Source organism: Schistocerca cancellata, chromosome 4, assembly GCF_023864275.1.
Source record: "Schistocerca cancellata isolate TAMUIC-IGC-003103 chromosome 4, iqSchCanc2.1, whole genome shotgun sequence".
Taxonomy (NCBI): Eukaryota; Metazoa; Arthropoda; class Insecta; order Orthoptera; family Acrididae; genus Schistocerca; species Schistocerca cancellata.
Genome location: NC_064629.1, coordinates 570,055,846 through 570,072,731, shown reverse-complemented (window position 1 = coordinate 570,072,731; position 16,886 = coordinate 570,055,846). Strand labels below are relative to the sequence as shown.

Sequence of the window (16,886 nt, the reverse complement as noted above, 5' to 3'; positions counted from 1 at the left end):
CACAATACTAAACTAAAGGATGATACCAACTGAATGGCAGTCAGCTTTAATCCATCCTGTACACAAAAAAAAAGTGATAAAAAGAATGTCAGTAACTATAGGGGCATCTCATTAGTATCTGTTCCATATAAGATTCTCTCCAAAGCGATACAGAACAGAATAGAACAGGCTCGTCCAAACTGTGCCCCTGGGGCGCTAGCGCCCACGATCACCCACGGCCAGCGCCCCGGGCGAATTCGTATATTGCTGCAGTGGCCGAGTCGTGCCGCTTAGCTGGCCATGCGGACCGCCCGAACGCCAGCCGATAGATATATTTGTTCGCCCATTTTCCTTTCGGGCAGAGGACGTCATACAAGTGCTTTAACTAGAGCTGATTAACCTACAGTGCCATATCCACCTAAAGGACCGCTTTCTTATGTGTAAAACTCTGGATGACTTTTACAGCTGTCTTCCACAGCTGTCTCTTTTGCACAAGCACGCGGCCAAAGTTCTCTCAATGTTGGTGCCACGTATATTTGTGAGCGCTTTTTCTCTCTTTTAAAGCTTCCTAAAACTAAGAACCGTTCATTCCTTGGCGATAAAAATTTGACCAATTCTTTTAGGTTAGCAGTCTTACGGAATATGGTACCAAACCTAGACAAAATTGTTTCCTCGAAAAAGAGAAACGAGTAAAATGTTACTTGTCTTCTTTAACAATGTTAACTGTAAGAATTAAAGAGCTTTATAACCTTAATTCTATTTTAATAAGTTTTCAAACTTGGTTAGTTAAAATTATTACGTACAAAACAACAAACTAAGGATCCGATTTCTAAACTCTGAAAAGAGATACAAAAATTGTAGCATGAAATATAACAAAAAATACTTACTTGTAACTACTAACAGTAAGAATGAAACTCTGTATCCCTTACATAAAATTAATAGAATATTTTGTTTAGGTTAGCTCTGACTGCGGGGCAGTCCAGCGCAGAGCAGCGCTGTGCGGTCTCACTTGCTCTGCAGCTCTCTCTCTCTCTCTCTCTCTCTCTCTCTCTCTCTCTCTCTCTCTCTCTCTCTCTCTCTCTCCCCCCCCCCCCCCCCCCCCACACTAGCGACACACGGTCACGGACGGGGTGCTGAACCACACTGTCTTGCGCCCATGGGGCGCGGGCGCAATTCTTGGATGAGCCTGGAATAGAAGGTCATCTTGACCAACTGATTGTGGAATATCAAACTGGTTTCCAAAAGGGCCGTTCTTGCGCAGAACAGATCTTTAACCTGAAGAACATCATCAGGTACCAAAAAACTGTAGGAAATAACTACATGGTCATGTTTGTTGATTTTCAGAAGGCACATGACTCCATCGACATCAAGTTCCGATATTATAATACAGTTGTAAAACACTTATATGCATCCAAAACCTATCACAGCATCAATTAAGAAGAGACGATTGTTATTTTACAGTCATCTCATGAGGATGGACAGTGATTGACTAACAAAAAGAATATGGAGTTTCATCCAATCTAAGAAAACAAGGCCAAGATGGTTTGAAGAATGTGAAAAAGATCTTAGGCAGATTGGTATCTTTAGAGAGAGAAATTCCTGACAGGAACAAATTTATAAGATTGGTGAACAACTGCCAAGATTTTAAAATGGCATCAACATCCAAAAGATGAGAGGACCATTATCTGAAGAGCATAAACAGGCACTTCTTTGTGGGCTCAGAAGATACTGGCAGGAAGTCAAAGATGGAACAAGACCAAGACCTGGACACTAGACTCTAGAGTGAAGTTGGTTGTTACCATGCAGTCCATAGACTCTCAACTCACTAATAATTAAAAGAGAGAGAGAGAGAGAGAGAGAGAAAGGAAAAGTGTATGCAGTCAGCCAAACTTCATCTACATATCTACATCTAGATGACTACTCTGCAATTCACACTTAAGTTCCAGGCAGAGTGTTCTGTGAACCACCTTCAGACTATTCCTCTCTAACAGTACGAGGGGAAAATGAACACTTAAATCTTTTTGTATGAGCTCAGATTTATCTTATTTTATTATCATGATCATTTCTCACTATTATGTAGGTTGGTGACAATAAAATATTTTCATGCTCAGAGAGAAAATTGGTGATTGAAATTTCATGACAAGATCTCACCTCAATGAAAAATGCCTTTGTTTTGATGATTGCCATCTCAACTCGCTTATCATATCCATGACACTCACTCTCCTATTTCATGCTAATACAAAACAAGCTGCCCTTCTTTGGACTTCTGTAGTGTCCTTCATCGATCCTATCCTATGGGGTCCCATACAGCACAGCACTATTCTTGTAGAGGACAGACAAGTGTAATGTAGGCAGTCTCTTTAATAGATCTGTTGCATATTCTAAGTTTTCTGCCAGTAAAATGCAATCCTTGGTTTGCCTTTCCCACAACATTATTTATGTAATTGTTCCTATTTAAGGTTTCGTGATTGTAAATCCCAGATGTTTAGCTGAATTGTCAACCTTTAAATTTATGTGATTTATTGTGTAACCAAAATTTAACTAATTTCTTTTTGCACTAATGTGGATAACCTCACACTTTTCCTTACTCAGAGACAGTTGCCACATTTTGCACCATAGAGATATCATGCCTAAGTCATTTTGCAGTTGGTTTTGATATCTGATGACTAGACTAGATGGTAAATGACATCATCATCTGCAAACTTTCTAAGAGGGCTGCTCAGATTGTCTTCTCAATCATTTATATGGATTAGGAACAGCAGAGGACGTACTATACTTCCTTGAGGAATGCCAGATATCACTTACATTTTACTCAATTTTACATTGATTACTATGTATTGTAACCTTATGAACAGGAAATCAGTAATTCAGATGCACAACTGAAGCAATACTCCATAGACACAGAAACATGCTCAAGTTTCATTATGCACAGAACTTGCTTCTGCCTAAACCAAACATTACTGCACAGATCTATGTACTTAATTTTCCCTTTCACAATAACCAGTCAAGTAAATTTCATTGTTTTATAGAAGGTGCAGAAAAAAATTAAATTCTGTTTGTTCCTTTTATATGATTTTGTAATTACTAAGCTCCAGGATCCAAACCATATTAAGACCATTATACATCTATCAGATTCATGCGGAGGGTAAAGAATGGAAAAACATAACCATACGTGTTCCAGTTAGGGGTCACTCGGTAAGTGTGAGCACTACTTCGGCATATATGAAAAAATTCTAAGATATATTGATTGAAAACATTTAGAATGTGTGCCAGTTTGAAAGTGCTTCAGAGCTTCAGAAATAATCCAGCATTCTTTTGAAGTGGTAGCAATGGACATTATTGAGGACTGGACAGTAGCAGTATCACAATCCTATGACAAGAGACCCAAAGAAAAGAAAAAACGCAGAGTGAAACCCAAAAATACATTATGTTGTGTTACAACAGAAACTCATTTTCAGTCTCATTGCAGGAACATTCTTTCCTTATCTAATAATAATAATAATAATAATAATAATAATATAAATAAAAGGATGTACATTGCCAATGCTGAAGAAAATGAATACGTAACCATGCAAAGACTATTGAATATCATTTGAGATAAAGTCATTCCTTATTTGAATTGAAAAAATGCATTTATTTCACATTGTGACAGATATTGTTAATAATAAGTTTTTAAAGAAGAATGTATGTGTTCTGTTTATAGCTTTTGTTGGAATAAGATCTGGGACTGCTACTATTAACAACTAATTTAATAGTAAAATATGGAAAATTTGCCCCCCCCCCCCCTGTCCCCTCATGTTATACAGTGATTTGTGGAAGAGCATCTTAAGTTTGGTACTAAATTATCACTTCAGAGCAGTCAGTAAGCCTTAAATGTTACACTGTCTGTCATATATTCTGACAATATAATATTTCATTTATATTTGATTTAAATCTCTAAATCTTGATTTCAGTATGTTTCACTGAAGTTGTCGTTCCAGAGAATGCCTCCGTTGTTCCCATAAGAAATTTGTGACTGGAGTAATCTATGGTCTTAGTTGTTGGCATTTGTGTTTGCTTGTCAAAGTTTCTTCTCCCATCCTTAGAATGGTGATGCCAGAGTGGGGAGAGGGCAGAGGGGTGTTGAGTTTTCCCATATAAATATTTGTGTGGGCTTTTCAAACAGTCCACACACTGGAATAACTTTATCTTTCAGTGATGGCTATATAAGTATCAGTTCTCTCTCCTTTTTCTGACAATGTATTTTAGCTAAAGTAAGGGGTTTATCTTTCGTCAGTGGAATCCTGCTGTAAACTGATAACTGGTTGTCAGGCAGATCTCACACACGCACACGCACACACACACACACACACACACACACACACACACACACACACACTCAGTTGTAGGGAAGAGATTGAATTCCTCACTGGGAACAATGTAAATCACCACTGCTGTGTGGTGTTTCCCACCATATTCACTTTCCTCTTTCCCCGCATCCCTCTCTCATCACGTTTATTACTCCTGCTGCTCTCTTCTCATATTATGAAGCAAGGCTGCTCATTGGCTAAAACAGTGGACTCACTTTCAAGTGGACTGTGTCTCAAACCCCTGTCTGGTGATAGAGACTCAGCTTGCCTGTGATAACTCTTAATCACTTTAGTCGAATGCTAGGGTTTTTCCTTTGAAAACGACATAGACAGTTTCCTATTCCATCCTTATACAATTCTTGCTTGTACTGCTTCTTGCGACCTCATTATTGAGACGCAAAACCTAAGTCTTCATTTGTTCCTTCAATACTACCTGCCCTGTTCTGCATTTCTGTTTTCTTACTATGATCCTTCTGACATTTCCCATTCTGTCCCCTCCCCCCCTTTTTTTTTTTTACCATTTCCAGTCCTCTTCGTACTCTCCTGTCTCCCCCCCCCCCCTCCCAATATTTTCCTCTGCTCATTTTTCCCCTCTTGGTACCATCTCTTAGGCTATTTTCCCTGCCCCTACCTTACAGCCATACTCTCTCTCTCTCTCTCTCTCTCTCTCTCTCTCTCTCTCTCTCTCTCTCCCTCTCTCCCTCCCCTCTATCTCCCCCCACCAAACTCTGTCTCTCTCCCACTCTCTGTCTTCCCCCCCCCCCTTTTCCTCTTCCATTCCACTATTGGTAAAAGTACAGTGTTTCCTCTCAGCAAATAAAGCAAAATGAAACTAATATGGAGACCCATCCATGTAAACAAGACAAAACCAAAAACAGTGTGTCCCTATCCAAAACTACACTTACAGCAGTCAAAAATGAGAGATTATCCATATGTAGCTTGTTGTAAACAATCTGATAACTTGGTGTCATCAGATGCTAAAGGAAACTGATCAGTTACTAGTGGAATGGCTGTAGATGTTTATCAGGGATCATCAAAATGTTCCTCAACTCCTGAGGTAACAATCACAGGTCACTTATCTAGATGGTAAGGAAGGACTTCACTGCTAAGATATTGTCAGTTGTACAGTGGAAATTAAATGGGTTCGGCATCTACATGGAAGAACTAGATCTCCTGAGACTGGTAATACCCCTTTGTATTTGCCTCCAGAGGCACGTGGCAAACCTTGGAACACCTCCCGCCAAAGATGATGACCTCACTAGTGAGACAGGTGGAGGGTATTGCTGCATTCATCAGTGACTTATATGATACCTCACTAGTGGTTTCACCAGAGATTTGTGAGCAGTGGCAGTCACATTATATTCCCAGCACTGTGTGGTACTTCTGCCATAAAAAATTCTTTATGCCAGAACTAAATTTGTGTTATATCATGACAAGAGGGCTGCAACTAGTTTACCGGCTGATCTGCCATCTGTCATACTTGATAATGAAATGAACTTGGAATTTATTTTAAGGTTTTGGTGATGCCTCAAGTTGTTTCTAAATTTTTAGATAGACGATTGTAGGGCATACTTAGGGTGTCCAACTCATCAATTTTTAGGCAAGTGTGTGTGACAGAATTCTAGTTTTAAAGATGTCTTTCTTGCCATGAATAATGTGTCATAAATATTGTAAATTGATTAGAAACTTTATAAAAAGTAATTATTAAAACCCATTCTTCTATCACTGGTGTTTTAGTTTAGTGATCATGTTTTTGTCTAAAATACTACTACTATAAGCAATTCTGAGTTCCAATGTGTGTTTTTTTTTTCTATGTAGGAAGCTGGCATTCCAATTGATATGGTTGGAGGTGTTAGCATAGGTGCCTTCATGGGTGCTCTGTGGTGCATGGAGAGGGATGTCACTACAATGACGCAGAAAGCTCGAGACTGGTCTAAGGTATGGTCGTGCATTTGCTTAATTAGGAGACTTTGTTACAGATAGGAAACTGCATATGTTAGACCCAAGAAAGGCAGATTGTTTACTGCCCCATCAAATATTTATAATGATGTGTCACATATACTGAATAGCTGTTCCTCCAGCTGGTTATGCAGTTTCCCATCTGTCATAAATACGGAGGAGAAACAAACTGTCATTTTAATTTTATATGAAGTACAAACTAATTATGCAAAGTATGAATAATTATGCACATGCACCTGTCAAAATTTAGATAATAAATTGCTGTGAACTTCTACAAACCCAAATAATGTACTTGTATCAACCTCAGCTTTCGTGTTACTCCACACCTATTGTTTGCAGCATCACAAATGACCAATGCTGGAAAGATCATGCGCAGCAGCTGTCAGTAGATCGCTTGTAATTAAGTGTATCCACAGTTGTGAATATGGATAACCATCAGCTGTAGAATGGAATGATGACAATGAAATTTGTGCCAGACCGGGGCTCGAACCTGGATATGCTGCTTATTGTGAGCGGTCGCCACCTGGCTATCTGAGCATGACTCATGGCCAGACCAAAACTTCTGTATGTCATCAACCCTGTGTTCCTTCAGACATGTATACGTGTCCAAAGGAATGTTGCATCATAATTTTGAGTAACACAGGCACTGCAATATTGCATAATAATGTGTGCAGTTGTTAGGCACCTGTTACCCAGTGGGGTGACAATATTATCTATGATAGTAGTCATTTGTCTTGTTTTTCTACAGACCAGTAAAAAGTATTATATGTAAGTGAAGGGTGCTATGTATTAACTATCTATGAAGGGGTGACCCTAACAAAATTTTCACTGGATAGTTACAACAACTACTACTACTATTGCAGCAACAATTATGACACCGGCAATAGTAATGACATCAGCAACAGCTGCAACACCAGCAGCAGCTACTGTGCAGTCAGCAGTGTCAGCACATGGAAGAGGTGACCTCACTGCGAGAGCAGTACCAGGAGCAACTATGAACATGACTGGAAGCAAAAGTGCTACCTGCAGTACAATCACAGGAGTTGCTGCAGTCACGTGGCCAGGAAAGCAACCTGGCATAGCCAGACGACAACCTGTCTGTGGCCAACACCAGCTTGACCTGTGTCCCGAGTGTAACCCTTCTTGTACCTGCCCACAGCCACAAGTCCAAATATTCATATTATCCTCCACCATCCTCTGATACTAAACCAACAGTGCAGGTGAACCACTTGGCACGTAAAGTACCAGCCCATTGGATGGACTGTCCACCACTGCAGTTCATAAATGTAGAAATCCATTTACTCACCATTGGGATAACGCAAGACTCCACCAAATATGTACACATGGTGACTATTGGACTGGCACTCTTCCAGTGAGGTTAGTAATGTCATCACAAACCGTCTGCGTCTGAAAAGTGAGTTACTAAAAGTCAAGCTCACTCAGTGGCTTTCCCCCGCTTATACGTAATGCTTTGCTTAATTGTTGGAGAGGGATAAAATTGGTGACTGAAAGCCGTCATAGTTCTTGCAATGCCTCCACACCCCTGGCTGGACCAAAAATTCCTGCACCCACTCCTACAGTTCAGATGGATTTCAGTTGCCAACATGCAGCGCACCCTACTCTTGGCAACACAAGAGTCAAACTCGAGCAAGCTGGCATAGACACTGGATACAGTATCTGAGGCCAGCACTCAGCAAGTTTTACTGCGATGTCTGGCAGGGACAGGACAGACTATATCACCTCACATCTCGACAAGTTGACAAGACGGTTCGCAGCCCCTGTTCTGCACGAATTACAAAATTGCATAGCATCTCATGGATGATGCAGTGTGCACTCCTCGCCCTCACCAGACCAGCATGAGTCATTCTGGCAACAGAGCATGTAGGTGCAGATCACTGTGTTTCTGTATGGAAAACATGAACAGAGGCATCTCATGCGTGGCAGGCAAATCTGCCAGCAACACCAGCCAGTGTACCTATCACAACATTTTGCGGTAAGAGACAGGACTACTAAGATGTTGTTTCTGGTTTGAAAAACGTCACCACCAATCCTTTGTCTAGAGTGGAAACCATTTCCACACCTGCGGGTTTCACCAAGCTGGTAGCAGCACAAAGTGACGATACTGCAATGAGTGCTTAAAAGAAGACTTGCAGGCCTCTCCATCAGCATTGGTCTATGGTGAACTTCTACATTCACCAGGAGTGTTTTTCAAACCACATCTCAGCCCCCACACTCTACTCAAAATTTCTTCCCCATGGTACTCCAAAGACAAATGGAGCCTATGCGATTGAGTGGAACAACACTTCATAGAAAACAAGGTGATTTTGTTTTTAAAGGCCTAGAAACTATGAAACACATTTTCTTCCAACATCGCAAACTTCTCAGATCACTTTAGCCTCCCTGTCATTGTCCTTACATGGTTAAGATAAGAAATGGAAGGACACCCACTCTCCACATTAGAAAGGTAGACACGTTAGTGTCTGTTGACTGGTGCAAACCAACCTATTTAAGTACAGAAGATGCCACCGAAATGCAGGCAACCACAAGACACAAAATGCCTGTGATACTACAGTTGCTAGCACCACGTCATCATCCAGAGCAGTGCAGTCGGCCTGGAAATCGAACAGCCAACACTCACTCAGGTGCAGCAGCTACCTTGCAGCACCAGTTGATCCACCAGTATCCAGACAGAACAGAAACTCTTTATGGTTTCATTTCAATCTCCTCCTGCTCCTCATCCCACCCCCTCCCCATCTCCCTCCCTCTATTCCTATTTTCATGCATTTCTATTGCTATGCAAAAGAATTTCTGAAAAATATAATTTTGCTGTCATGGAAGATAAATTTAAGTATTAGAAAGTCTTTTCGGAAAGTGTCTGGAGTATAGCCTTGTATGAAAGTGAATCATTCATGATAAACAGTTCAGGAAAAAGAGAAGGGATGCTTTTGAAATCTGTCATTGCAGAAAAATGATGATGATGATACGGGTGGATCAAACAAATAATGAAAGCATACTGAATGAAATTGGAGAGAAAAGATTTTTATAGCACACCTTGCTAAAGTAAGGGATTGGTTGATAGGACACAACCGGAAGCATGAAGGAATTATTATTTTGCGATGGAAAGAAGTGTAGGGTAAAAACAGTAGAGGGAAACCAAGGATTGACTACAATAAGCAGATTCAAATGGTTGTAGGTTGCAGCAGTAATGCAGAGTTGTAGAGGCTTTCACATGATAGGCTAGTGTGGAGAACCATATCACACATGATGATGACGACGAACTGTTGCATCCTTAGAAAACCTCTATCCCACATATTAATTTGTAGTAATATTTTTGCATGATAGATAAACCTGAGCATTCATTGGTGTATAGTGGACCAGAAGAAAGAACAGGCCAACTTGGAACGGTGTTTATAATAACTAGGGGAGTTAGGAAAAGCCTTCTAGAATTTGAACCCATAAATGAAAGGATGTGCAGACTCAGAAGACTAAGAGGGAAATTTAGGAATATATCAATAGTTAATGCACATGCACCAACAGAGGAAAAAGAATATAATTGGCTTGGAAAAGTATGCTGCGCAGTACCTAAATATGACCTGATGCTAGCAATAGGAGATTTTAATGCAAAAATAGGGAGGAATGAACACCCATATGGAGTTTCTGGAAAATATTCACTACATGAAGAAAACAACGAGAATGGAGACTTATTATGCCAATTCACAGCAAGGAATAATATGATTATTAAAAGTACCTGCTTTCCACACAAAAAGATCCATCTGGTTACTTGGAAGTCTGCAGCCAATGGAGTAGTCAATCAGATTGACCATATTTTAGTGATTGTATGCCACTCCACATCAGCTATGGATGTATGGAGCTGCAGAGGACCAAACTGTGATTCAGACCACTTTGTGATAAAATCAGTCTTGAGAGAGAAACTGTCACTAACAAATGGCAATAGAATAGGAAAGATGATGAAATGGAATACAGGCAAACTGAACATCCCTGATGAAGTAAAAAAATACCAAGTAACACTAAGCAGAAAGTTGAGCAATTAAGAGACTGCAGTAGGAGTAGACGAAAGGTGGAACAGGATTGAAAAAGCCATTAAGGATGCTGCAGAGGAAATAACAGGCATAAGAAGGAATAGAAGAACCCAGGAATGGTTTGATGAAGATTGCAAGTCAGAAATAGAGAAAAAGAACAGGGCAAGAACAAAAGTGTTACAGAGAGAAACCAGAAATAATGTGGAACAATATAGAGAATCGAGGAGAAGAGCTAACAGCCTGTGCAAGAGAAAGAAAAGAGAGTCGAATAAGAAGAAATTTCAAGAACTAGAAGAATTAAAGGAACAGAGTGAAATAAGAAAGTTCTATCATGCTACAGGCAAAATGCTACAGGAAAAATGATTCCAACCAAAAGCAATGGCCTGTTCCAGTAGAGATGGGAAAATGATAAGGGAGGAAGAACAGATAGTGGGAAGATGGGCAGAGTATTTCAAAGCTACACTAAGCACCAGCCTAGAAGATGAAGAGACAGCCACACGGGAGGAAAGAGTGGAGTTGGAAGTAGACAATGAAACCAATGAGGCAAGAAAGCCAACACTACAAGAGGTCTCCCAGGCTGTGCACAAGTCAAAAACCAATCGAGCCCCTGGGGAAGACAGCATACTTGCTGAATTAATAAAAACTAGTGGTAAGGCTGTAATAAAGGAACTGCACACATTAATGTCATATATATGAGAAACAGAAACTGTGCCAGATAATTGGAAAATTGGAATAATAATCCCCATTTATAAGTAAGGGGACAGAACAGCACATGAAAACATTAGAGGTATAACACTCCTAAGCACAGCTTATAAGATCTTCACAAGCATATTAAACGAAAGGATACAGAAGTGTGCAGAAGGCATACTAGGGGAATATCAGTGTGGCTTTCGAACAGAGAGGGGACAACTGATCAAATATTTGTGATAAGACAAATGATGGAAAAGTTCTATGAATATGATATAGGTCTGCATTTCCTATTCATCGACTTCGAACAAGCCTTTGACAGCATAAACTGGCAAGAACTATACAGAGTACTGAAAGACGTTGGTATATGTGGTAAACTAATAAGACTTATTTATTTATTTATTTATTTATTTATCTTACAGCTCGAAACATGTATTTAACATGCATGGGCAATGTTATAATAATTACATTTAGATTATTGATACACAATATAAATAGATTACATGCTACTAAGTAAAATATCAGTTAAGTATATTTAATATAGCATTCCTGAGGTCAAATCATGTCAGCACCATACTGTATGGGCACTTCAATACAAGCCATTTTTTAACTCGTTTTTAAAAATTCTACCAGAAAGCTGTTTCAGGTTGTTTGGCAGAGAATTATAAAATATTGCTCCCTTAATGAATGGGGTATTTTTTGTTAGATTCAATTGTCTGCTCACCATATGAAAGTCTGATTTTTGTCTTGTATTGTAATCATGGATTTCCATATTCCTGTTTGTCACTTTTTTGTCTTTTTTCACTAATAATATTGATTGAAACATATATACTGCATAGATAGTCATAATATTAAACTTAATAAACAGGTTTTTACATGAAGTTCTGGGTCTTACTTTTGCCATAGTTCTTATTACTCTTTTCTGCAATGCAAATACCCTTTTTATATTGTATTGGCTACACCCACCCCACAATACAATTCCATAAGATAGATGGGGATACACCAACCCAAAATACGCTATTGTTATTGCTTCGATATCTAAATATTGAACTAATCTTTAGTAAATACAGACTAGATGTTATTTTACCACAGACATGATCTATTTGCTGATTCCACGAAAGTCTGTCATCTATATATATCCCCAGAAATTTACATTCTGAACAGTTATTTTCCTGAATGTCGTCATTTAGAACAGTATTTTTATTTGAACTACTTGTCTTAAAATAAATTAAATTAGTTTTGTTAATATTGACCCTCAGGTTTTCTTTTTCAAAATGTGTTTGGGCTTTTTCAACAAAATTCTGTACCACTGAATTTAGGTCATCATTACTACGTGCCCAGCAAACCCCAGAGGTGTCATCAGCATACATAGTAATACGATGACTGGTGTCTAATACTTTTGGGAAATCATTCACGTAGCAAATAAACAAGAAGGGGCCCAAGATAGAGCCTTGTGACACACCAAAATTTATGTTCCTTATCTTTGATCTTCTTTTTGCAATTACCTCTCCATTATCATACACAACTTCTGTGCATTGTTGTCTATCTTTAAGGTAAGATTCTATTAAAAGCAACAGTTTCCCACTGACACCATTATAAGCAAGTTTACTTAAAAGAGCGCCATGATGGACTCTGTCAAACGCTTTGGAAAGATCTAAAAACACTCCTGCCGTTTCGTAACCCTCATTTATTTTCTCCATCAGACAGTGTACAAACTGTACTGCTGCAGATATGGTGCTCCGACCACTTCTAAAGCCGTGTTGGAAATCTCCTATTAAGTTATTCATATTATAGTGCTCAATTAGGATTCCTAGCATTATTTTTTCAGTTAATTTACCAAACACTGACGTTAAGGCAACTGGTCTGTAGTTCTGTGGTTGTTTTCTTTCCCCTTTTTTATATAAAGGTTTAACTAAAGCAAGTTTCAGTTTCTTCGGAAACACACCTTCTTCAAGTACACAAAAGGAGAGAATTCATCCCATCCAGCTGATCTTTTATTTTTTAGGTTGTCAATTAGCTCTGTTACGTCCTTGATGGTTACTGTAGGTAGCATACAAGAGTCCCGTTCCTTTTCCTTATCATATTAAAACTGCCTCTCCTGTTTCATGCAAGTATCATTTTCAATAGCATCTATAAAGAAATCATTACATATATTGCTAACTATATAAGGATCAGAAAAATTATCATTATGTATACTCAACTCTATATTATTAATTTTAGTTTTTGAATCAGTGTTCCTCATATCATTAACTACTGCCCAGCACGACTTTGAGACACAGTCAGAATGTCGGATCTGTTTACTAATATGTTCTACTTTCCTTCTCCTTACTTCCTTGCGATACTTATATTTATATTTTTTATAATCCTCTTTATATGAATCAAGACTGATTTCTCTGTGTAGCTTATACATATACTCCATTCCTTCTTTGAGTCTTTTCGTTTTTTCATCAAGTTTTACACGTTTGACTACTGGAGGTTTATTTTTATTTACATTGATCTTCTTTGCCGGGTTAGTAATATCAATATGTCTAGTTAAAATTTTTACAAATACTTCCCATTTGCTGTCAACTCCCCTTTCTCTATAAACTGATTCCCAAGATTTTTGACCCAAAGTTTTCTTTAGCAAGGTGGTGATGTATTCAGAAAATAATCTTCTATTCTCATATTTTTTGTTTTGTTTAAGTTTATTAAGACAACCAATCACTAATAATTGTCCTAGATGATCAGATATGTGCCCGTTTACAGTCTGTGCCGACACAACATTTTCATAATTGGTCATCACATGATCTATGGAACTGCTGCTTGACTCAGTTATTCTAGTGGGCACATGACCAAGTAGATCTTTAATATCATAGGATCTTATGCAGTCTTGTAAACCTTTGCATTCCTGGCTGTTGCTTAGTGTGTTTATATTAAAGTCTCCTAACATTATAATATTTACTGTATTGCCACCCTTGCTTAGCTTCCCCAATACACTATCCAGTGCTTCCAGGAAAACCTCGAGATTACCAGAAGGGGCTTGATATATACCTACCACAATAAGTGGGACGGATACAATCATTAACTTAATTATCACTGCTTCAAAGTCTTTCTCGATACAATAATCCTTAACCCATGATACTTTTTCAACAGAACTTATTAGGTTACATTTCCTTGCGTAAGTAGCAACACCCCCTCCTTTATGTTCTGTTCTACAAAAAAACGATGTAAGATTATACTCCTGTAACTTATAATACTGAATATTATGGTTAGCTTTTTGATGCTCTGTAACCACGATTACATGTGGAGCTAGATCTGTAACTAAGGCCTCAAATACATCGATTTTGTTACCCAAGCCCTCAACATTATAATGTAAAAATGATATATTAGAGGATATATCCTTCTTACTTCAAAATGACATTCAGGCATTGAGGATATATCCTTCTCAAGGTTAACATTATCACACAAATTGATAGTTTCTAAATTGGGAACACTGAGGGACTTTTTAATCCTAAAAAATCAACAGTCTTGACACTGCAGTGAGGAATTATTTCCGTTTGCTTGCTCTGCAGGCATATATAATTATCACTTCCGTCTTTCGTGTGTATGACATCTGAGGTAAAAGGTATCAGATTTGAATTATCGCTTTTTGTTTCCTCAATAGCTCTGTTGATGTCAGTTGCTAGAGTATTCTTACCCAGACGATTAAGATGTAGTCCATGTACAGTGAAGCTGCTTCTTTGATAACTGTTAAGGTCCAGCAGTCTCACATTTTTTAACTTGGAGCAGAAATGTTTTAATTTTTTATTTGTAGATCGGATTTCTCGGTTCACACACGACCAGTCAGGCAGATCAAATCTCGCCGGAATATTTGACAAGATCACATTTGTATGGGACAACATCATTAACATAACAATCAACTTTTTAATAAATGAAATGGCCTCGTTGCAATAAACGTCGTTTGAACCTGCTATAATAACAACAACATCACTTTCTGTAAAATCGGTACAGTCATTGTTTACAGAGCTTGTTACATCAACAAACTTCGCCCCAGGTTTAATAACGGATGAAATGCGCACGTTTTCTGTGGTCGAGTTAGACATACAATCAGAAATATTGCGTGCATGACTATCTCCGTAAATTTTAATATTATTTTTACACTGAAATTGAGCTTGTTTAACCTTAGGACTACTTTTTGTAGTTTTGGTGACACTACTTGCATTTGCAGTTGCACTTTTACACGTGGTTTTCAATTCTTGTTGCTGTTTTGTTTTATGTATTTTACCCACATCGGACTGTTTTTCAAGTATTAATCTAGAATTTTCTTCCTTTAAACATAGTATTTCAGTTTTTAATGCCTGAATGTCATTTTGAAGTAATTTTATAATTTCATTTTTGGAGTCCTCTATAGTTGCAAGATCAGCCGTTTCGCTACGTAAACAAGCGTGACACGTCCACGGAAAATCCTCACTGATGTATTTTAAGTTTATTTTTGCGCACTTTTCGTGTAACCAATAGTTGCACTTGACACACCAAATACCTTTCATAACTCGCTTTTCACATTCTTTACACGACGAACTGCTTATTTTTTGCCTTTTGGATGAGAGCACAGTGCCACTACACTTTTCTACCGGCGCCATCTTGGTAAGTCAATCAGAATGACTGTGACAGAGACAAGAACAAAAGCAAAGGTCCTTAGCAGGTGATAGTCTCTCCACTGTGCTATTCAATATAGCCCTGCACAGTGTAGTAAATAAAATCAACATAACAGTCACCATATTTATGAAAACTAGCCAGATATGTGCATACGCTGATGACATTGCTATAGAAGGAAGAAAAATATCAATACCCTCCTAGAAACATACCGGGCAAAGGAAACAGAAGCCTTAAAAATTGGCCTCATAGTAAATGAAAACAAAACAAAATATATGGTAATGTCACAATCTGAGGCCAGAAGAACCCCTAAAAACCTAAACATCAATGGGAAATGCTTCAAAGGAATGTCCTCTTTTAACTACTTGGTAGACCTAATAACGAATGATAAAAGTATTGGAAAGGCTATAAGGGAAAGAATTACCTTGCAAATATGCAACTTTTCAATAATAGCCTTGTTACAAGAAAAACAAAACTGCTAAAATATAATTCCCTAGTCCACCCAGTTATCACATACAGGTCAAAGGTATGGACATTGACAGAACACGATAAAAATGCACTAAGAACCATTGAGGAGAAAATACTATGCAAAATCTATGGGCTAATAAGGGAGGAAGAAGGCTGGAGAATACGCTCCAATGCCGAATTACAAGAGTTAATACAAGGCAGGGACATAGTAAAATTTGTGAAATCACAGCAAAATTTGTGAAATCACAGCGAATATGATGGCTGGGACACTTGGAGCAAATGGCAGTGGATAGAATTCCAAAGAAAATGATGAAAGGTGTGATCCATTCAGCTAGGCGAAAAGGGAGACCTAGAAGAAGATGGATTGATGAGGTAACAATGGATATCACCAGTATGGGAGTCCAGGGGTGGAAAAGAGCAGCAAATAACCGAGAAATGTGCAGGAAGATTGTTGAAGAAGCCAAGGCTCACCAAGGGCTGTAGGGCTACTTAAGAAGATGAATATTTTTGCATGCCTGAGTACTTTTACTGTTAAAAAGAAGAAAAATGAGTTGTAAAAGTTCTGAACTCCCAGAAACTGATTTAATTTTTATTCACAGACGTACGTATTGAATAATGAAGCATAAAGCAAATATTATGCACAATGATGTATTCTGGGGAGCTTTTATGATACAGTTTTCTCTTTTGTTCAATAAATTTTTGTACTTTGTATTATGCATGATGCTATTCCACACAAACACACACACAAATTTCAAGCTTTCACAACCCACGG

The 16,886-nt window shown here is 38.4% G+C and overlaps 1 protein-coding gene across 8 annotated transcripts in view; it reads left to right on the top strand.

Moving 5' to 3' along the window:
- The window catches only part of LOC126183261 (neuropathy target esterase sws), a 195,278-nt gene that overhangs the window by 116,324 nt on the left and 62,068 nt on the right, over positions 1 to 16,886 (top strand). For all 8 annotated transcript variants that reach the window (XR_007536714.1, XR_007536712.1, XR_007536713.1 and 5 more), the window contains exon 20: positions 6,147 to 6,266. Coding sequence is in view for 4 of the 8 variants with exons in the window: in XM_049925078.1 (XP_049781035.1) it covers positions 6,147 to 6,266 (120 nt within the window). In the remaining 4 variants the exon portion in view is untranslated. The remainder of the gene's footprint in view (positions 1 to 6,146; positions 6,267 to 16,886) is intronic.